Here is a 23203-nt window from a genome sequence, read left to right on the forward strand (position 1 = left end):
AACTCAAGATCACAGCGGGGTGTAGAACCCTAGACTTCCAGGGCAGCTGCCCTGGGGCCACGTAACTGACAAACACCTGGCCCCGAGGGCAAAACACCCGGCAAAAGCGCGTAAGCGCCGAGGCCGCGACATCTCCGCAAAGCTAGACAAGTGAGACAGTTGTCTGTCTGGTGGCTTTGGCGACGTTCTGGAGTTTGGCTCCCTAGAAACTACAAGTTCTAGTGCGCTTCACAGGCAGTTCGGGAAAACGACCAGGTTCGCGAGGCTGCCGCTGTAGGCTTCAGTGTAGTCGCAAGGGCCTTAGAATTGGGGTCTCTTTCGGCCATGCCTAAGATGGCCGCGGCGAAGGCCAGAGTGGGTGTGGCTGATAAGAGGCCCCGCCCCTCCAGAATGCTTCGCCCAGGCGTGTCCATGGCGACAGCAGCGACGGCGGCGGCGGCGGCGCTGCGAGCCTGTGGAGGCGCCGCCGCCGCCGGGGTCTCAGTGCTAGGTGAGAGCCCCGGGGCGGGAAGCGGGCCCCTCTCCGGAGCGGCCGGAGGTAGTGCCCCGGGTCTGGGAGACGGACGAGTCAATCGCTAGGCGAGGGGAGGGAATGAGTTCAGCCGGGCCGCTCTAGGCGCTAGGGGGCGTCGCTGCTGCGCCCGGACCGATCCCCGACCCCTCACTGAGCCTCTGGTGATTAGCATCCTCTCACCCCTCCCTGTCAAAAGTTCTGCCCTTCCTTCCTCGCCCGGCCCAGCCGCATTCCCTGCCCTGCCCCGGCCGGCCGCGGGGAGGCGCCCTTCAGCCTCCGCTCCCTCGGCGCGCGGCAATGGTCCCATCCCCGAGTTTGCAAGCAGGCCCCATCATGCATGTGTGTCCACCTGAATCTATACTTTATCTGTGTGCTTAGAGAAAGCAAGCCATGCGCCTAGCACCAGGATCAGGGCAGCCCTCACTAACCCCCTGTCTGCCTCTGCTGCAGAATCTAGAAGTATGGAGAATACTGTCTGCAAAACCAGTGAATCGGAGGAAGACTATGGCGAGGAAGAGGAGTCAGAGGAGGAAAGTGTGAAAAGGGTCACAGGCCCCTCGAATGCTTCGCAGCAGGGCAACGCAGAGGCAGGTGGGAACGGGGCCCCCTCCTCCACTGTCAAAAAGTTACAGAAGAAAACAGCAGCGGCCTCTGAGCCGGAGGACTCAGAAATTGGGAGGAAAAAGAGGCGGCGGAAGCGAAGGTAATCCCAGCTCCCCGCGTCCCCCACCTGCAGGCTGGAAGGCCCCGTGAAATCAGCGTTGTGCTCTGCCCCTCTAGTGGAGAAGCGCGAAGCCCGGAACTTGTCGCCTCTTTCCTTATTTGACCTGTTTTCAGGAGAATGGCTTGGGTGTTACAATGCAATGAGCATTTATGGGATTGCTTTTCACGTGCCCATCCCGCCAAGCGCTGAGGAGGATTGTGGAGAGAGTAGTATTTACCTGGAGGGCAAAGGGTGGACAGGCATTCGAAGGACCAGGGGAGGGAAGGAAGTACTTCTAGGCATTGCAGTCAGGTGGAGCAAAGGTGCTTTTGTGTGTCGAGAGGAGCCTAGTCCATAACAGTTTGTGGGAGTGAAATGATATAAGGCAAGAAAGTTAGAATGACTCAGACCAAGGGGAGCCTTTAAATGCTAGGCAGTGAGTCCGTGCTTTGTTCAGTTCAATGGAAATGCTTGTTGAATTGAACTTTTAACTTTGTTAAATACATTGGCAATGGATTTTGGAGTAGATGTGTACACAGGAAAGGTTATTCTGGCAGTATTATAATGGTGGGTGATGTTGAGGATGCAGAGGGTGGGAAGACCCAGACAGGTGGTGATATAGCAGGCCTGTCCTAAGGTAGTATTAGTGGGAGTAGAGAGGTTGGTGACATGTAACAGAGGATGTGGCAGTAGAATCAATAGTTTTATTATGTAACTAACTGGTTATGAGAGGTGGTCAAATCTGAATTTTCCTTCATTGAGACTTCTGGCGTTCTAGTCTTTCTTTTGTGGCCTCCCTACCTGATAAGAGAATTTGGTTAGCTCTTCAGGTGTCCTATTTGGGGGCCCAGATCTACCCACCCAGCTAGCCTAGGGTTCATTCCCTTCTATCATATTTTTAAATTTTACTTGATTTCCCATCTCCCTCCATTGCAGGCTCTTGACTATCAACCTGACCAATTGCAAGTATGAAAGTGGTAAGAACTGTTTTTTTGTTTTGTTGTGTCCTACTCTTCATGACCCCAGTTGGGGTTCTCTTGGCAAAGATACTGGAGTGGTTTGCCATTTCCTTTTCCAGCTCATTTTACACATGAGAAAACTGAGGCAAACTGGTTAAGTGACTTGCCCAGGATCACACAGCTAGTAAATGTCTGAGGCCAGATTTGAACTTAGGTCTTCCCAACTCCAGGCCCAGTGCTCAGAGATCCACTACACCATCTAGCTGCCCTCAGTAAGAACTTTTACCTTTCTCTCAAACAGGGTTTATCCATGTTTGCTACTATAAATACCCATCATAATCCCCAAAAGACAGGGTCTGTTAGTAGTAAGTTTCTTTCTGTGGAAGCCTCAGCAGGAAGGTTCTTGCTAAATTGTACTGGATAACATCAGTTTTGGCTTATAACCTTAATCTCTAGGTATGCTTTAACTTTCAAGATTCATTCAATTATTCCACAAACTAATAACTAAGTTATTCAACTAAGCACAAAATACTGTGCTAGGGAGGTGCCTTGTCTTTAAGAAGCTTAAAGTGGAAAAGAGAGAGGCATACAAGTGATTATAATACAGAATGTAAAATCATAAGGGATGTACAAAAAAGAGGCAAAAGTTCATGGGAGGGGAGAGGTCACTGAGACCATGGAAAAGACATTGAGGATATGGCATTTTACTTGAGCTTTGATAAAATAGATAGGATTACATCATCCAAAGATGGGTAGGGGGTCAGAGAAACTGTTTTTAGGATGAAGGTGTGATATGGGCAAGTTTTCAGGTAGAAGCCAGTGGTGAAGAGATGATTTGAATAATAAGGTCCCAGATGAGCCAGGTAGTATAGGATCAAGACATAAAGCAGTATGGAGTAGTGGAAAGAATTTTGGATTTGAAGTCAAAAAGACCTGTGTTTAAATCCTGACTCTTCCATTTACAGGCCTGTGAGGCCTTGGGGAAGTTGCATAATCTATCTGGATCCCCATTTGCAAAATAAGGGCCGGAGGGGTACACTAGATGACTTTCCCTCACCGCTCAAAATCTATGAATGCCAACCAACAGCCTTTATTGAATGAATGGATGACTAGACTAGCCGTAGGTTAGTATTTGACAGCTGATAAAATCGTCAAGGGGAATAATCAATACCCTAGGTTGTATGTAGAAATTATCAGGTTTGACCTGAGAGGCAGGCATGGTTTCCAGAGAAAGAGCTCCTCTAATAGCACCTAAGTAGTAAGTCAGGCTAGGCATTGTCCACCCAGAAAATTAACTGAGCACCCAACCCTTTAAAAAACAAAAGTTATCACCAAGATGGCTCATCTTCCCATCCAAGGTTCTTTCATACAGTGGTAATGCTGAATCCAGTTTAAAACTTAATATGGACTAAGGGAGAAGAGGTACTTGGGACAACAGGGCTTCCATTGAAGGATGTAGGAAATGGGCATGCCAGGTTTGTTAGGGAGGTGGGATGATACAGGCCTAGGAGAAATCATAGCACTGCTACTACCTTCACATTTTTATTTGACTGAAATAAAATTTCTTTTCCAGCCTGGAAAGGAAAGAGGAATAAAAAAATGGAAGACACAGAATAAGGGAGTACCTGGAAGATGGGAATTCATAAATTCACTGCCATATGGGTTTATCAGTGATTGTATGAGCTTCAGATCTTTTTTTTTAATGCCAGCTGAGGAAACCATTTTACTCTTTTCTTCCCTAGTGCCTGGTGAGAGGTACCCTAGTGGTACTAGATCTTTCTCCTGAGCTCTCTAAAGCACAGGGTTTGAGGACAAGGTTCTTGTACCTTAGGAACAACTCTGGAGAATTAAGACCTAGCTCATTGGTTGGGGGAAACCAGAGCTGACTAAGGTAGAGCCAGGTTTTCAGTTTCTCTGCAGCAGAAAGATCTCGAAGAAGTGCTCTGATGGAATAATAGACATAGGGATGTCATATATTAAACTACAATGTTGGATCTACCCCTTACCCATTTTAAGTATTCTTAATCTTCACCATACTGAGATTTAGACAATGGCTATCGTCTCTTCTCTGTTCTATGAGGTATGTACCTTGGAGGTCAGTGTCAGGACTTTCCTGTCTTTTCAGTTCGACGAGCAGCTCAGCTCTGTGGCCTAAAGGAGGTGGGAGAAGATGAGGAATGGACAGTGTACTGGACTGACTGTTCTGTCTCACTGGAGCGTGTTATGGACATGAAGAGATTCCAGGTATTAACTCCCTGGGAAGAGACACTAGGAGAAGGGAGCTGTACCACTGCATAGGTTGCCAAAGTGGGTGATACCGTCCTGGGAGAGGCGCTGGAATGATCTAGGGGGGTAGTAATAGCCTCAGGTGTAATCGAGGGGGGTGTTGAATAAAAATAAGGGTTAATCTAACCTAATTGGGGAGGTGGCACTGAGTTTTTTAAAGGGGTAGTAGGCCAAATAAGTTGGGGAACCTCTGCACCAGAGTTTCTACCCTTGTCAGTGTAGAGGATAACCAAGAATACACTTTTTTCCCTTTGTTCAGTACCTCAAAAAGATAGGATTTCAGGAAAGACCACTACCAGAAACTTCTGGGGAATTAATTTTGGTCACTAGGAATTCTATACACCATGATGAGGTTTCACTGCGGGGAGAGAGAGAATTTATTAAGCATTTATTAAGCACTTACTATGTGCCAGGCACTCTTTAGGAGCCGTGAGATATCAGTAAAGCACTTTGTGAACTTTTAAAATGCTATATAAATTCTAGCTATTGGGTTTTTTTTTTAAGCAATCGGGGTTAAGTAACTTGCTCCAGGTCATCCCGACATTGGAGCCGGTGCTCTTACTCGCTGTGCTAGTTATTGTTTTTATTATCATATCCATCTTTACCTCTAAATCCAAGGATCTTCTTCTTTTGCTTCATTGCTTATATGTCCCAAATTTCCCCACCATCTCCAACCTCAATGCTTGGAATTATTTTTGGTACACTGAATGCCATTTTCTCCCAGAAAATTAGCAGTCTTACAAAATCCCTTTAGCAGTAGTTATTTCTTTTCTTTTCTTCTTTTGTTTCCTTTGGAATTCCCAAGAACCCTTGCCTGCTTTGGGTTCTAACTATATACTAGTTATATACTGACAGAACCTGTCCCTTTTAGCACCAGCATATTGGAAGGGGCCTAAAGGGACTAGAGTTATGAATGTAAATGGACTGCAGTGGTTCTAGTCCCCTTCACCTCATATTCCCTAGCCTTGTCATATGTTCTGGGCAGCATGGGTGGTTTTTTTTTCCTAGTGTCTGAAAGAGACACCTACCTTAAAGTACCTCTCTTGGAGCACAGCTACCTTCCCTGTGTTCCCTGTATCTCTCCCCTCTCTATTTTCCTTTACTCCTTCTGCGTTTAAATCTAAGGAGCTAATACCCACTTTGCTTAGATGAACCTGGCAGGCCCTGTCTTTTTTAGAAAATCAACCACTTTCCAGGAATGACAGAAATCTGTCGCAAAGATCTACTGGCCCGAAATCTCAACCGCATGCACAAGCTCTATCCTTCTGAGTACAATATATTCCCCCGGACCTGGTGCCTCCCCGCAGAGTAAGTAAAATTTGGCCTAATGTCGAGATGGACTAATGGCAGAACATAGTTCTCTGTGCCCCTTTTAGACTCATATTGTTATGTTAGAATGGCACACAGGGATAAAAATTAGGAGAGGAATTCAGCTGGCCAAAGAAAAACTGACCTGAGAATGGGTGTTCCAAGAGAGTCACACAGTGAATAATAGGAAATAATTCAAAGGATCTTATTATGGGTGAGTTGCAACCATGAAAACCAGAAGCTTTCTGATGACTACCACTGTGCCAAACAGCTATGGGGACTTTCAGAACCATGGACGTCAGCGGAAGACTCGTACTTACATCTGTAAGCCAGACAGTGGCTGCCAGGGACGTGGCATCTTCATCACCCGGAATCCTCGGGAGATCAAACCAGGAGAGCATATGATCTGTCAGCAGTACATATCTAAGGTGAGTTTGATTTAGAATCCAGACCACTGACCTCTCATTACCCATTAATACCATTTTTTTTCTTGACATGAAACTGAATGTGATTGCATCTTCCTAGAATCATGTGGGAGGGGACCTGTTTCAGCACCCTTTTGCCCTCCACTTTCTTCAGTTTTAGTTCCTACTGCTTGCTTCCCTCATGGGGATCACTCTCTCTCTCAGCCCTTCCTCATCGATGGCTTCAAGTTTGATATGAGAATCTATGTCCTGATCACATCCTGTGACCCGCTGCGTGTCTTCATGTATGAAGAAGGCTTAGCCCGCTTTGCTACAATGCCTTACATGGAACCCAGCATCAGCAATCTGGTATGAGGACCTAAGAATCAGCCCTGAAGTAGAAGCATGCACACATCAGTGCTCTAGTGTTTCTCCCTCCCTTTGCCAACAAATCCTTAAAACAACATTGTTGTTGTTAGAGAAACTTGGACAAAATAACTTTTAATTTCTACTTGTTTACAAGAAAGGATGCCAGAGGGAGATACTCATAATTTGACAACTTTTCCTGAGAGTAGAATGGAGAAATAATCATAGTTGAGAATAGTAATAATAATTTGGGGTGAGATGGAACCATTAAAGATAAGTTTAGCGAATTTAATGCCTTTCTTCCCAGTGGAAGGCACTCAAGGAAGGGGAACCACAAGGCCTAAGTGAAAGGGTGGCAGGTTCCTTTGGTGAATTTTTTAAAGTAATTTGAAAATCCACTGGATATGAATAAGGGTCACAGGCAAAAATTTGTGGGGAGGGGTGGAATGAAGGAAGACAGGATGGGGTGAGGAATATAACGCCTTTTGATAGCCTGAGAATATTGAACTGATTCCTTCACAGGATGATGTGTGCATGCACCTGACCAACTATGCCATCAACAAACATAATGAGAATTTTGTCAGGGATGAGACTATAGGCAGCAAGAGGTACTTCTTTTATCCCCAACTTCTGTTATTCTCCCAGCCCAGCCCAGCCCAGCCCTGCACAGGCACTGTGAAAGTCTCAGTAACCCAAGTAAATGAGTGGCCTCTTTGGAGGCTAGTTACTGTGGAACACTCAGGAACAGTCTCTTCTATCTCAGGCTCTCTGGACCCTTTTCCTGGGTATGGTCCATGAATCCCATCTTTGTATTCAACTCAGAAATCACACCCAGATTCTAATCCTCACTCTTAAGAATGATTTCCTTTGAAACCAGAAGGGTATGGGCTTAGTGTTAGAGAGTTTCCTGAGTCCTCTGAGTACTGGACCTCACAGGAAGCTGTCAACACTCAACACCTGGCTGAGGGACCACAGCTACGAGCCAAGAGAACTGTGGGGGGACATCGAGGACATCATCATCAAGACCATAATCTCTGCTCATTCCGTCCTTCGACACAACTATCGAACCTGCTTTCCACAATATTTGGGTAGTGGCACTTGTGCCTGCTTTGAGATCCTTGGCTTTGATATCTTACTGGACCACAAGCTGAAACCATGGCTGCTAGAGGTGAGGACAGTCCCCAGGATGGTGGAAAACCAAGAGCAAGGGAACAGTCAAACTGATCATTCTGTCCCTAGAAAGCAATGAGCCCCTGTTCTAAGATAGAGGCATGGAGTTTAAGTGGTTGAGAAGGAAGTGAAGGAAACTTATATACATATATACATCTATCTATCTATCTATCTTGACAAGCTATTTTAGATAGAAAGAAATAGCTTATGTCTGTGTGTGGAGTCAAAACTTATTGGGCCCTAACCCCATGCAAATGCCCCTCTTGCCCACCATGTGGATTTGGGATCCTAATGGGTTTATAATATGAGCCCTACTTTAGTAGTCACAATCTCTTTGCCTTGCCCTTACTAATTTGTGAAATTTATAGGGACCTTTGTCACAGCCTGGTTGTTGCTGATTAAAACCACATGTCTAGTCTGTTCATCTTTAGCCACTGAAAGGGATATCTCTGTAATGACCTTTCCATTATCCCTAGATTGTCAGCTACAAATGATTCCTAGAATTCTGGGGGGGGACCCAGGCAGGGGATAGATAATGACTCTTCCTGATAGGTCAATCACTCTCCGAGCTTCACCACAGATTCATGCCTTGACCGGGAAGTGAAGGATGCACTTCTTGGTGATGCCATGAACCTTATCAACCTACGAGGCTGTGACAAGAAGAAGGTGCTAGAAGAGGATAAGCGGAGAGTTAAAGAGAGACTTTTCCAGTGTCATCAGCAACCACGAGAATCGAGGTATCCTGATGTTTTATGTATACAGTTACTTATGTTAAATCATGGTGTTTGCTACCCCACCGTTTTCTTTCTAAGAGTGAAAGCCCCTAGCAGACAGAGACTGGTTCTGGTTTACATCTTTTCTACTGGTTGTCACAACACTTAATTTCTGATGATAAAGATTTGTAACCTAGAAAATGAAGACATGCATGATGCGGCTATCCTGAAATATAAAAGTAGCAGAGTATGTTTCTTCTAGAATACCCCCCCTTGTATTAGAAAAACAAAAGACAAAACAAAAAAAATAACCTGTTGAATGCTAAATAGATTGGCACTGCCATAATTAGTAAATTCAGTAGCACCAAGCTATGAATGAATTTATAATCTCACAACTAGGGTTGGGCCACAGAGGGGTTTTCTGTTAGGAGGGAGATTTGGTTGAGTTAAGTTATCCTTAAGATAGTTCTGGACTAAGGTTTCAAACTGGCAGGTAGAAAGGTAGGGAGGTATGGCTTTTCAGGCTTATACCCTGAATCAAACAGTCACAAACACATATGCCTTCCCTAAGCTAAGTAAGCATGATTCCCACAGGCGAGAACAAATGGAGTCATCAAATGCAGCAATGCTGGACCAGGAGAGGTATGAGAACTCCCACCTGGGTGGCTACCGTCGTATCTACCCTGGGCCAGACACTGAGAAGTATGCACCCTTCTTCAAGCACAATGGCTCCCTTTTCCAGGAGACTGCTGCCTCGAAAGCAAGGGAAGAATGTGCCAGGTACATTGCCCAATTTAACAAACTTGCTTTCATCTTAAATTTTTTCTTTTCTCCTTCCATCTTCTGGCACAGAGACCTGCTTCCCTCCTGATGGCACATCCCTGGTCACCATTTCCAACACCAGTTATATTTTCACTCATTCTCTCCCCTTCCCCCTGACAGTCCCTACTCCTCCACAAATCTGGTCATGCTCAGAGAATAGGAATACTCCTTGCTCTCCTCATTGCCACTTCCAGTCTTCCTCTATCACAATCATTCAACAGCCCCTCCTACTTTTGAAGTTCATTCAATCCATAATTTATCATACAGTAAAGATTCTGGTAGCTTTTTTCTATGAACCCCCCCCTTAGAAGTTCTCTTTTTTTCCTCAATAAGTTTGGTGCCTGGCCTCCACAGTCTTTCTCTCACCTCAACTCCTGCCCTCTTGTTAGAGGATTTATACATATTGATATACCCTCAAACACCCTCATGTCCCATGACCTGCTCCTCCACTTCAGCTATATAGTCTTACCTTTGCTCTTGCCATCACCTTCAAGTGTTTATTTCTATGTTCAGGAACTCTGAAATTACTTTATCTGAACATAGTCATTTATAAGTCTATCTTTTCTTCAGCCTTACAACCCCTAACCCTGTTCTTTGTCCTCAGTATGACCTCCAATCCCTCCACCCTTTCCCAGGCCACTGGCTACCCATTCCTCTTAAATCCCTTGTTCTTATCCTGCCACTACCGTAATCAAGCCTTGCCAAGCCTCAATTTGAGATTTTTCCATCATCTACTGCCTTTGCTCCTGTTTGTGTGCTGCCAAGTAGAGCTATAGAAAATCAAGAAACTGATGACTACTAATTTGTGTTACATATTCTCAACTGGGCTCTCACTCTGCAGCAAGGTAATCCTTTTACACTTCCATAATTAATTCACTGGACAGGTGTGATACTTAAAGAGTGCTGGGCCTGGAGTCAGGAAGATTCATCTTCATCTTCAAATCTGGCCTTGGACACTTACTTAACTAGCCACATGACTCTGGGCAAGTCACTTAACCCAGTTTGGCTTAATTCCTCATCTGTAAAATGAGCTGGAGAAGAAAATGGCAAATCCCTCCAGTATCTTTGCCGAGAAAATCCTAAATGAGGTCACTCAGAATTGGACACATCTGAAATGACTGAATGATACATATTCTTTTGCTTGTTGATTTCATTAAACCCTCACCAATTTAATTATGATCTCTATGCAAATGATTCACTAATCTCTTACCCAACTCTAAAGTCTCTCCTAATCTCCAGTTTTGTATCTCCAACTGCCTTTTGGACTTCTCAGACTCAACATGTCCAAAAACTTATTATCTTTCCCCCAAAATTTTCCTCTCTTCTAATGCTTCCCTCCTCCCCAAGCTTTTAACCTTAGTGTCATCTTCACTTTATTCTCACTTACTCTGTATATTCAATCCTGTTGCCAAGTCTTATTGCTTCTACTTTTGCAACGTGTGTCACGTATACGTATGTCCTCTCTCTGACATATCCACAACCCTGGTGTAGGCAGTCCCTTATCACCTTACCCTGGACTATTACAGTAGCCTTCTGGTTGGTCTCCTTGGCTTGTTTCTTCACAGTCCCGTCCATTTTCCATTTAGCTGCCAAAGTGATGTTCTTAAAGCACAGGTCTCAGTACCCTTCTATCTCAGTAAACTTCAGTTGCTCCCTATTAACATCGGAATCAAATGTAAAGCCCTATGGCTGTTGAAACCATTCGCAAACCTGACTTCTTCCTACCTTTCTAGGCTTCTTAGACTTTACTCCCTCCATGAATTCTTGCTGTTCCTTATACATAACAACCCATCTTCTGACTCAGTGCCTTTTTACTGGCTGTCCCTCATGCCTAGAATGTGCTCCTTTCTTGTCCCTATATCCTGGTTTCCCTCAGGATTCAACTCAAAACCAGCCTTCTTCAAGAGGGATGCGTAATAATTCCTTCCTCCACCCCCACCCTAGAGCTTTCCCTCTGAGATTACCTCCCATTCCCTAACCATGCAGATTATAGCTGTTATTGGTTGTGTCCCCATTTAGGATGCAAGCTCCTTGAGAGCAGGGATTTTTTTGTCCTTCTTTGTATCCTCAGAACTTAACACAGTATTTGAAATAGTAAGTATTTATTAAATGCTTGTTGGCTTGACTAAGGACTTGATCATGCTTTGCATAATCACCCTAGTGTTAGGGTAGAACATTCAGCTTTTGGGACTTAACCCCTACGCACTGATTATGTGAGGAAGTCTGATGCTGGAAGAATAGTTGTTCCTTCTTTCAAGTTCTGTTTCCTCATTCAAATGTAGACAGTGTTAGTGAGGTTCCCACTGGCTTTTTTTTCCTTTTTATCAGTTTTAGGAATTCCAGTTTAGAATCTCTATACACATATTCTTCCTGCCTCCTCTGTTACTCTAGTACCTTCCTTGAGACTGCTTTGTCTTGCCAGGCAGCAGCTGGAGGAGATCCGCCTGAAGCAGGAACAGCTTGAGGCCACAGGCAACAAGAGGAGGAAAGAAAATAAGGATGCCAACCAGGGCGAATCAGCAGGAGAGAAGAACAGGTCCAGGGTAGGGCCCAAGGGCCTGCCCACTCGTTCGAACTACTTAAGGTCCAGGAACCAAGAAAAGCAGGTGTCATTGGCTTCAACAGAATCATATATTCTGAGATCTGGAAGGGGCTTTGAGAGGTCATATAGTAAAAATCCCTCATTTTACAGCTGGGGAAACTGAGGTTTAGAAAGGTTAAAGGATTTCCTCAAATGTTAGAGTGAGTGGCAGAGATGGGTAAGAACCCAAGTCTCAGGACTTTTTTTGGCCTGCTCTTTCCACTACCCCAGGCTCCCTTTTCAGTAGTAAAATCAGAAATGCAGGAAAATTGTGGGCTATTCTAGAGGGAATATATGTTGTCCTATACAAAATAATTTTTAAACTTCTAATTTAATCAGTAAATTGAACCCGATCTTCTAGAAAGGAGATTTTGTTCAGGTGTAGGAAAGCAATGAAAGAGAAGGGATATTTAAATCTGGAAAGATAAACCTTACGTAAATGTCCCCATTATCAAGGGAAAATTTGGGATTATGAGTAGCATGGTATTTGGCACTTAGTATAGAAAATAGATGAGTGGTCAGCCAAGCAACAAGGAGCCGGGGGGATAATAAGGTTGGGGGTGGTGGGTAGAAGAATGAAGACCATTGTTGTGGTGAGAAGTACAGGGAAATAACCATGTACTATGCAGGACCCATTAATAGGAACAGCTTTTGCTGACAGTTTGGGGCCTTCCATTTGTCACTTGTGTTTTCTGTAGCTTCCAGCAGTACAGGTGGACACCATGCAGCCTCAAGAAATTGTGGAGGAGGAAGAGCTGGAGCGGATGAAGTCCCTTCTCCAAAGGGAGAATCTTATTCGTAGTCTGGGTATTGTAGATCAGCTTACTCGTATGCTGCACCCCACTCAACGATCCCAGAACAAATTCCCTACCAATCGGGTGAGAGCCCTTTCACAGTCTTATATAGCATGGGAAAAAGGAGCTGTAAAATGTGTTAGGGGGTAATGCTAGTTGACTAGTTCAGAATGAGTCTGACACAGGTGTTATATAAAGCCAACAGTGAAAGGTGGTGAAGCAATACATACTGGGGTTGTGGGAGGGTTTGGACTCCTTAATTGCATCTGATCCCAAAATCCTGTGTTGACACTTGGATACAGTCAGGGAGCAGCTCCTAACAACTAGTATATAGTGTCCATGGCTCATAAGCTAGCTTGTCAGGATAATATACTCTCTTTTATGTTTGGAGAGGTGTGGGGTATTGCTCCAAATACTCTTGCCACGCTGAACTCAAAGCCAAAACCTTAAATACCTAAGTTCCTTGTACCTTCTGAATGGCTCTTTTCCCAGAATTGCCAGGGCTCAGAATCAGGACTACTAAACAAAGTAGGCAATCATCTGAAATGCAACATGACATCTTTGGGCCAGGGGTAAGGAAGTGTGCAACAAAGGATATATTTAACATTGTTTTAAAATAAATACATACATTTATAATGGCAGAAAAGTGCTTTTCATGGCATGTGGATATTTTGTGATTAGTCAGGTTGAATGATTTTACAGCATTAGTATCAAACTCAAATAGAAATGGATCCCTGTGGCTGCAGTGACTTAGAAAACCACAAATTAACATCATCTGTGTTGTACTGTATTTTTATTTATTTTGTTTAACACTTCCCACTTATATTTAATCTGGTTAGGGTCACGCTAGGCAGCTGCAAATTTTACAATCTCTGAGGAACACAATTTTCAAATGCAGGAAAGCATAATTTTCAATCCTTGCCTAGAGCACACAAACACCTTATCTTTTTTGAGGGGGGAAGGGGAGAGCAGGGCAGTTGGGGTTAAGTGTCTTGCCCAACATCACACAGCTAGTAAATTTTAAGTGTCTGAGGCCGAATTTGAACTCAGGTCCTCCTGACTCCAGGGCCGGTGCTCTATTTACGCCACCTAGCTGCCCCTACAAATACCTTATCTTGATTCTGTTAGGGATCTGATCTAAAGAGAAGTAGGTAGATAAAAAGCAAAAAAAAAAATTTGTTGGACCTGCCAGCATAGGCTACTTTTGTCAAAATCAAAAGGAAATATTGGTTGGATAGTGGTTCTTCTAGAAGAAAGAGTTTTGGCCACCTATTTCTGCCCAAATGTCCTTCATCCCAACAAAGGCATTGCTCTTCTTCTAGGCTAGATTTCACCACAACGGACTTGGCAACCGAGACGTGCAGTCTGTGAATCTCGTCCCTTTGTCCCTTCTAAGAGAGGGGTCCGTCCCAGAACTGGGCCCTAACTTCATACAACCAGTCCGGACTCACACATTCATCCCCAACATCCTTGGTCCACTGTCAAACATGAGAGCAACCATCCCCCCCCCCTCCCAGTGCCAGCTGCAGCCCAAGAACCTCAACTGGTTAGGTACCTCCTCTTCGGGCAGTGGCTCCTGCTCACTTACAATGAAGAAGTCAGGCAGACGTTATTTTTCCAGCGCTCGAGGCAAGCATGATGGCCGTAAGTACCTAAATATCTCCTCTGAGAAATTTTCAAGAAAGGGTGCTTTGCAGCTCTTCCCAAATGCCTGCTTTGGCCACTCTCCCACTTATCTAAGACACTGTGATTTTCCCAACCTTGCAGGGTTGTAATCATCTTTTCTCAACTAATTTAGCTTCTTCCACCTTCTCAAGTTTACTTTTAAGCACTCCAGGATAAATTCTTTCTGGCACATACCTCAGATAAAACTCCAAACAGAGATCATTTATAAAATGTGGGAATGGGAATTAGGCACTAGGGAAGTTGGTTTATAAGTAAATAAGCACAGAGCAGTGACAAGGGCTCTTGAGGAAAAGTTTCTTAGAAACTAAAGCCTGTTGCTTTAGAAGTGAGATGAAAAGGCTTAGATGAGGCTAAAGGAATGTGAATTTTATTTTATTGTTATTATTTTGCTTTTTGAAGGGCAACTGGGGTTGACTTGCCCAAAGTCATATGGCTAGTGTGTCAAGTGTCTGAGGTCAGTTTTGAACTAGGGTCCTCCTGACTCCTGGGCCGGTGCAATATTCACTGCACCACCTAGCCACCCCAGGAATGTGAATTTTAAAGCCGAAGGTTAAATGGGTATAAATAAGACCAGGGCTAGAGAAATACCTTGGGTGAGAAACAGTGTTCTCTCTCATCACAACATAAAATTACTTGGGAAACATGGAGTCGCTCCCTGCGCCTGGCAGTCAGGAGAGTTTGGATGATGGGTAATAAAGAATATATGGGTTCTGTAAATGGTTAGATTTATTTCTAAGCTACTTGGGTATCATTCCCAATTTTGATAGTGTGGTCCTGGGCTGGGGAAGGAATGACCAAATAAAGCCATGTGGGCTCTAGCAGATTCTCAGGGCCCCATGTTTTTATTTTAGAGGGCCAAACAAACAGAAGGCTAGAAGCCATGAACCGGGCATTGGCAGGATCAGTGCCGCCCTCCCTAACCCCAAGGCAGGGCTACCTTCTGCACCCCGAGAGAGAAACAAATGACTCCTGGGCAGGCTGCAGCTTGCCCTCCATGACGGAATCCAGGCACAGAGCCACGACCCGAGAGCTGACACTGTGTCCTGCCTCAGCCCCCCTTCTCCAGCACTCCAATACACTGAGTCTCCTCAACATCAGCCACCACAGGTAAGAGGGGCTCGCCCACCCCGCGGGGCTGTCGGGGTTACTTAACCTTAAGGCTGTCCTTTAACAACAGTGCTGAGGAAAAAAAGCTCGAGGTCATGAGGAATCGAGCCCCGAGCCCCCGGGTTCCAGGGAGGGCAGTGGGCGCGGCAGGCCGAAGAAAAGCGACCAGGGCGAGCCTCCAGGCTCAGGCCCCATCTCTCCCCTAGGTGATGGACCTGAGCCCAGGGCCGGAAGAATGAACCTCCTGGTCCTTGGAAATCTGAGAGCAGAGGCACCATCTGGGCCGAAAAGAGAGCAGGAGACTACTCACTGGGTCCAACCTCGGACCTGAGCCCAGTGGGTAGCAACGCACAGTCGGGCCCTCAGCCCCGAGCCGAGCGAGCCCGGGGACCCGGCGCGGCGTTGCCAGCGTTCAGGAGGACATCGGCGTGCTGCGGTATGACGTGAGGCCTGACGTGCGTGCGTGGGCCGGGGAAGGGGCGCGCCGTCTCCCCACGGCCGCCCTTCGCTGACCGGGCAGCTCGGGGTCAGCCGCGGCTGGAGCCGAGACTGAGCTCTTTGCAATTGTATACGTCTTTTTATTAAAGTTTTATAGCCTTTCCCTTCCTGCCTCTGACTCGCCCCGGCGTCTCGCGTTTCAGGGGCCAGACTAGGGGACTCTAGCCCCTGAGCTCTAGCCCCCTCACCTGTCACTCGAAAGTGGGCTGTGAACGACACGACCAAACCCCAGCTTCTCTCTTCGCCGGCCCGGAGACCCAGTACTCGCCGGCCCCCCTGCCGCGGTCCTGAAGTCGTACCAGGAGGAGGTCTTTCGGAGAGCTCCATATTGAGCCGGCCCCTTCCGCTTCCTGTCCTGTGTAACTAGCCGTAGATGGCGCAGATGGAGCAGATGTGATTCCTTCTCTTCCTCTGACCGTGCCGGCGTCATGGCCGCTGCTTCTAGCTTCTTGGTGGCTTCGCGGTTCCGCGCCGCCGCTGCGTGGTCTCGGCTCGTGGTGCGCGGTCTGGCGAGGCCGCCCGGGACCGTCCCGACCCTGGGTCCTGGCTTAGGGGACTTCGAGCACGACCTGGATTCGGACTCGGAACCGGAGCGGGAGCTGCAAGAGTTGGAGAGGTACCGAGGTCGCAGCTGTGGCCATTCCCTGTCCGGTTCTCTCCTCCCGAGAGCCCAGAGATCCCGCGGCCGGGGCTGGCCGTTCTCAGACCGAGGGCCAACCACGTCCTCCTCCCTCATAACGAGCGACGTCCTTCGGAGCAGCCTGGTAGAGGGAGGCAGGGTAGCGTAGGGAGGACGAGCAGGCTAGGACACTGGACTGAAGTAACGGCCGCGGTGTGCGAGGACTTGGCCCTGGGGAAAAATGAAGACCAAGTGACGCGGGCCTCCGGCTTTGGAGGAACTCAGAACTTGTCCGCCTCCTCCCCAAGGGGAGCGCTCCTTGCCCGGCACCCCGCTCCTTGTCTCACTGCCACTTCTGAGCCTACAAGCCCCGTTATTTCTCCTCCTCTCATCCTTGGTGCTGTGAGTCTTCTCCAAGAAAAAATGTTAGCTTTCATCATAAGGATAGGGCCTTTTTCTTCACTCCCATTTTCTGCAGTACTCATGGAGGACTTCAGTATTCATGTTGATGATTCCTCTACTTAATAAAGTTTACAATTTGACTTTCAGTGCACACTAGCATGTGGCACCTCAGACTTTACCACCTTCTGGAATTATACCACTTTCAAAATGTAGAACTTTGAGATTCTGTTTTTCGGTCAACATCCTCAGCCACTCCTCTTTTCTTACTCACTAAACTTTGCTTTTGGATGACCTCTAGCTCTTTTCCTATTTTCTCAGTTCATCGCCTCTATTTTGGCTTCATTTATGACTCTAGGGAGCCTTCACCCCATTGTCTTAACACTTTAATATTTAAGTTAGTATCCTAGAAGCCTTTGTCTCCCTGACTTTAAACCAGTACCAACCTACAGTTCCTCATTAGTGTTTCCAGGCTAATTACAAAATTAAACTGATAGTCACTCTAGATTTATGGTATTTAACATTAGCTGCTATTCAACAATTATGCTATTACTTTTTCAGCTTCCCTGTCTCAGCTCCCATGCTTAACATGGGTGGCAGTTTTCTACTTATGTGAAAAAATTAAAGTCAATCCAGTGTTGCCTTTGTCAGGTGCCTGCTTTCATTCCTCATAACTTGTCAGCATCATCACCACCACTGTCCTTTCCACCAGAGTGATTATCTCTATTCTTCTTAAAACTTGATTCTTCCATCACCTTCCTTGATTTTATTTCTTCCTATGCTTTTTCCAGAATTTTGTGCCAGCAGCCATTCCCTTTTGTATCACCGTCATTTTCTCCTTTTCCACTGGTCTTTTCCATCTACCTACAAGTAGAAACATCTTACATATTCAGGTCTCCTGAATCCTTTAAAAAAAAAAAAAGAGGGGAAGCTTGCTTTCCTTTGACCTTTCTGTCCTGTCTACCAGTAATCCCAGTTTTCTCCTTTTCACCAATAAATTTCTGGAAAAAGTTTATTTCTACCTCTTCATCACTATGCACTTTATGCGAATACTTATAATCTCACTACAGCTCCCACACCAATCTATTGAAACTCCTAAAAGGTCAACCATGATTCTCTGAATCACAAAATCCAATAGATTTTTTTCAGTCCTTACCATCCTTGACCTACCTACAGTATTTGACAGTGTTGACATACTTGGTACTCTACTTTCCTGGTTTTCCTCCTACCTTTGTCTTCTTTTTCTATTCTCTTAGCTCTTCTAAAACCTTTAATGTGGATGTACCCCCAAACAGCTATCCCTGGTTCTCTTACCTTTTCTCTCTATATTTTTTCCCTAGGCAATCTTATACACTGTCATGGTTTCAATTAGTACCTCTACAAAGTTAACTTAACATTATTATATCTAATTCTAACTAGTACTGTGGGCTCTAAACTCCACATCCCCAACTACCTGTAGAGCAACCATCTTGATTCTCCATGAGTATTACAGACTGAGCATTTCTAAAACTGAATTTATTTTTTCTCACTTAAACTGTTTGTGGCACCATCTTGTACTCAGCTAAAATCCTGGAATTCCTCTTGTCCCATGTCTCATAACCAGTCCATTACCAACTCTTTGTCAGTTCCATCTCATGGATCTTTTTGTTTGTTTATTCCCCATACTACCTCTGTAGGAGAGGCTGTCTTTACTACCTTCTTGGACTATTATAGAAACATCCTTTAAAATGTTTATTTTGATGCCTCTGGTTTTCTAAATCACAGTTAGTATGCCTATTCATCCAGAGAACCCTCTTGTTTAACAAAGAAAAAGACTATAGCAAAACCAACTTATATAACTGCCTCTGATGGCTCATGTAACATTCCACACCAGTAGCCTCCCACTTTTCTACTGAGAGGAAAAATACTGAGACCAAAATCAATCAGTTTATTTAATTTGAATTCACATGCTTTTTAGTGTTGTTTTCGTTTACATGTTTCAGTCATAATTCTTCTATTCCTGCTTTCTTTACTTTGCATCAGTTCATGCAAATATTTTGTTATTCTGAATTCCTCATATTTATCTTCTTATGGCATAATGGATGCAATAGAATCCATTCACGTACTAAAAATTTGTTTAGCAATTCCCCAAACGACTGGCTTTGTTTCCAGTTTTTTTAGTGTTAGAAAAAGTGCTTTTATGAATATTTTGGTATAGGAGCAATAGCTTTTTAAAAAGTCTTCCCATATCAATTCTCCAATTCATCTCTTATCACTCTCAGGATAATCTTATTTATAGATGAAGTCATGTCACTGTGAAAAATCTAAAATGACCTCTAAGTACCACCTGAATAAAAATTCATACTCTTTGCTTTGAATTAAGGGCCGTATACAATCTGGTGCCACCTCTCCTTCCAGGTTCATCTTACAATGTACCACTTGGTGGCTGGCATTTCTGCTGTCTAGCCAACCTGAGCAACTATCCCTACCAGATCTGTGCTTCCATAACTCTCTTTGCTTACATTGTTCCCTTTCCCTAAAATGTCTTCCCTCCTCTTCATCTCTTGATTTTCTGTCCTCTGGAAAGGTTTGACTTGCAATCAAAGGACTTGGGTTCAAATATATATATGTAACCTTGGGCAAGTCACTTACTTTCAGTTGCCCCAACTTGTAAAATGAGGTGGTTGAACTAGAGGCCTCTTTCAGCTATACAGATATGTTCCTTGAATTGTCTTATAAACCCCAATTCAGATGTCACTTCATTAAGCTTTTCTCTTTCCTGTCACAGGTAACAACCTGTGCTTCATATAGCACTTTATTTTACAATTCTTTAATGCATTAGCAAAATGTAAAGAATTCTGAATTTAGAGTTAGAGAGACCTTGATTTATTTAAATCCTGGCTGAGCCACTTATTACTGTGTGACTATAATAAGCAAGTCACTTAAAATCTCTGGGCCTGAATTCCTTCATCTGTAAAATAAGAAAAATGAGCTAGGTGCCTCTAAGGTCCATCCCAGTGCTAAATACAATCCTTTACTATGCTCTGAGCTCTTGGAGGCCAGATACTGTGTCTTACCTGAACTTTTTATCTTCTTAGTACCAAGCACAATGTTGTGCATTCACTTAAAGGTTTGCTGAATTAAAGCATAGGGAAGATGGGCAAAGAGACATAAGTCATTGTCAGCACACAACAGAATATATGAAGTACATGAAAGAGGCATCAAAGATGATGCTGGAGTTCAAATAAGAGACATATTTTTGACAGAGATATGGGGGGGGGGAAATTCCATGGGAAAAATGACATTTGAGTTGGGTTTTAATGAATAGGCAGAAATAGGTAAAGAGGGTATTTCAGGTATAAGGAACAGGTTCAACAAAGGAAGAGGTTTTCCACTTAACACTTACTAGCCATGTGACCTTGGGCAAGTCACTTAATCCCAACTGCCCTGCCTTCCCCCCTTCAAAAAAAAAAAAGTACCATTAATTTGTAGGGGCAGCTAGATGCACTGGCCCTGGAGTCAGGAGGACCTGAGTTCAAATGTGGCCTCTGACACTTAACACACTTACTAGCCGTGTGACCTTAGGCAAGTCACTTAACCCCAACTGCCCTCCAAAAAGCAAAAAAAAAAAGGAAGAGGTTTTCTTAGCATGTCTGGGCAGCTGTGAAATGACCTGAATGAGCCAGGTGAACAGGCCCGAGGCATCAAGGGAGATGGACTGGGTGTTTCACAAAGGCAGTGCACTGTTTTGAGGACGTGTTGCTTAAACTGTCTTTTGCCATCTCTTCTTCCAGAGCTCTGAAACAACAGAAGAAGGAGATTCGATTCCAGAAAATCTGCAGACAGATGGAAGCCTCAGGTGCCCCACAAAGGATCCTGACTAGGAATGCCATGGAGCAGATCCGGTAAGAACAATTCTATTGTCTTTTTGTAGTATGTGATCTCCCCAAGAGTCAGAATCCTGAGAAACCTAAGGCCTCTAATGGCCAGGGTGGGAATAGGGCATGATTCTGGGAGATAGTGGAGCTGAAGCCTTTTAGGACTTAGGGCATATAAGTTACCCTAACCCTTTCACTGTTGTGACAGCTTGTTGGAGGAAGGCTTAAAGTTGGGATCTGTGTGTCCTAAGGCTGTTTAAGTGGTACCATTGTCAGAGAAGGATAGAGAAAGCCATTTCTCTCTCCTCGCTGAGCCAGTTTGGTTGGGACTAGATATAAAGATCTTATTTTGTGCTTTCAGAAGCAACTATGAATTTTGCTGACATCAGCCTGCATTGCAGCTTAGAATTTGATCCATTCTCTCTAGGTATTTACACAAGGAATTCTCTGAGGACTGGTCAGTTCCCAGATTGGCTGAAGGCTTTGGAGTCAGCACTGATGTGATCAGAAGGGTTTTAAAGAGTAAGTTTGTTCCCACGCTGAAGCAGGCAATAAAGCAAGATCAGAAGGTCCTCAATAAAGCTAGGATCATCCATCATCCACAGACACAACTGGCTTTACAAGAGCAGCTACCACTGCCAACCTCTACAGGTCATCATCTACTCTCAGGACCAGTGCCAACATCAGGATATGAGGCCCTACCACACCTCTGCCATAAGGGTCAAAATTACAGTTCAGCTTTGCAGGAAAAAGAGAAGAATCCTCAGAGTTGTAAAACTCCAGGAAGCCAGAAGGTCAGGGACAAAGTATCTCAGATATTAGGGAGGGAGAGGCATACAGCTCTAGCTGCAGTCTTGGGTGATCAAAGAGAAATGCAGAGCATATCATCTTCATCCAGGAATCAAAAGCAACCAGAAGGGTCTCACACTGATAGGCTGCTAAGTAAGGAGGAAGAAGAGGTAGTAAAGGAACCTGAGACAGATGGCAAGGAGTTTAGCAGCAAAGTACTTCAGAAAGGGAAGGAGTTCTTTGATAGCAATGGAAACTTTCTTTATAGGATCTGAGTAGGAATTTGTCATATTTATGAGAATGTCACAAAGCAGGAAGAACAGTGCTACCAAGTTGGTATTTTATTTGTACTTGAATATATTATTGTCCCAAATTGCTACATATTATTTAGTTGTCCTGGATTGGGAATTACTGTATTTCTTGGAATAAGAGAATTATTCATGAGATTCTAGACTTCAGTGTGCCAAAAATGGTAAGCCACGTACGGCAGCCATGTAATAGAACAAAACTGTTGGTGTCTCTGCCTCTTGACGATAGACAGCTGGGTAGCACCATGGACAGAGCATTGGACCTTGATTTTGAAAGACTTGCATTCAGATGTCACCTCAGACCCGGATAATAGTAGCACCTACCTTCCTGGATTGTTGTAAGGATCAAATGAGATATTTGTAAATGCTTTGCAAATTGTAAAGTATTATATAAATGTCATTATTACTAAACAGTGAGCCCTGGTAGGATTATTATAGAATTAGTAGAGGGTTTCTCTATAGAACAAATGTGTATTTTCAATTGAAGATTCTCTGGATCACACTCATCTTTACTAAGGGGTCTTAAAGTGCAGGGACACAGGGAACTTACCCTTTTCATGTTACAATAAAGTTGCTTATGTTGTGAGGGGTTGTCTTCTGGCTCAGTGAACAATTATAAGGCTCTGTCTGTGGTCTTGAGATGTACGAGTGAGGAGAAGCAGAAAGTTGCCTATTGGCTGGATTTTCTTTTGGCTTTAAAAACCCACACAGCCTAGAACTTACTAGGAACTGGTTTCCTTGTATGAAAAATAAAATGTTTCAATCCTTCAATGAATTAATTGTTTTGTATGAAAAATTAAATGACACATAAAGAATTAGGGTAATTTCTCAAAGTGCTTCTTGGGGTCATGAAAGCAAGTCCTAATGCGCTGGTGAGATTGGAAGCAGGGCAGGAGAAAAAAACAGGACCAAGAAAAGTCACCTGTTTCTTCTTAGGCATTTGAATGCAAATGTTAGGATTTCTCTTTTGGGCATTGCCACAGTACCTGTGAAATACACATAGATCTGTTTAAAGTGGTAAGAATCATTCCACATTTTCTGCAAGTCAGCTTCACTAACAATAAAACTGTGAAGCTAAGTTAATATGTTTTCTTTAGCTAAAATTTGCCTGTATTCTGTTTTTGTGAAGTAGGGCACTGAAGAGACTTAATGGGGCTCAGGGTAGAGAATTCTGAAAAGAAAAAAAGAGGTGAAGGTGATCATTAAAAGTAATGCTGGCAGGGCAGAAGCTTCAGAACTATCAGTATAATTTCTTGTCTTATACTTCCTTTATCCCCCATAGGCCATAATCAATTATTGTTTATTGGATCTTTCAAAAAG

General features: G+C 44.4%; 1 protein-coding gene across 1 annotated transcript; it reads left to right on the forward strand.

Moving 5' to 3' along the window:
• Nucleotides 1–385: 385 nt before the first annotated feature.
• TTLL13 (tubulin tyrosine ligase like 13) lies at nucleotides 386–22654 on the forward strand. Its single transcript, XM_069098626.1, has 17 exons — nucleotides 386–490; nucleotides 965–1217; nucleotides 2154–2194; nucleotides 4302–4420; nucleotides 5640–5770; nucleotides 6042–6198; nucleotides 6400–6543; nucleotides 7063–7148; nucleotides 7477–7708; nucleotides 8263–8447; nucleotides 9018–9203; nucleotides 11668–11851; nucleotides 12525–12704; nucleotides 13943–14264; nucleotides 15158–15413; nucleotides 20703–20813; nucleotides 21214–22654. The coding sequence occupies exons 1-17, from the start codon at nucleotides 391–393 to the stop codon at nucleotides 21848–21850; spliced, it is 3324 nt and encodes a 1107-aa protein (XP_068954727.1). The 5' UTR covers nucleotides 386–390; the 3' UTR covers nucleotides 21851–22654.
• The last annotated feature ends 549 nt before the right edge of the window (nucleotides 22655–23203 follow it).

Source organism: Petaurus breviceps, unplaced genomic scaffold (assembly GCF_028583685.1).
Source record: "Petaurus breviceps papuanus isolate PSGF00001 unplaced genomic scaffold, PetGlider_PUasm1.0 37, whole genome shotgun sequence".
In the NCBI taxonomy this organism is placed as follows: domain Eukaryota; kingdom Metazoa; phylum Chordata; class Mammalia; order Diprotodontia; family Petauridae; genus Petaurus; species Petaurus breviceps.

Coding starts and splice junctions, on each gene's coding strand:
- TTLL13 (XM_069098626.1), top strand. CDS start 391: ATGCTTCGCCCAGGCGTGTCCATGGCGACAGCAGCGACGGCGGCGGCG. Junction 5,771..6,041: donor ACCTGGTGCCTCCCCGCAGA/GTAAGTAAAATT, acceptor TGTGCCAAACAG/CTATGGGGACTTTCAGAACC. Junction 9,204..11,667: donor GCAAGGGAAGAATGTGCCAG/GTACATTGCCCA, acceptor TTGTCTTGCCAG/GCAGCAGCTGGAGGAGATCC.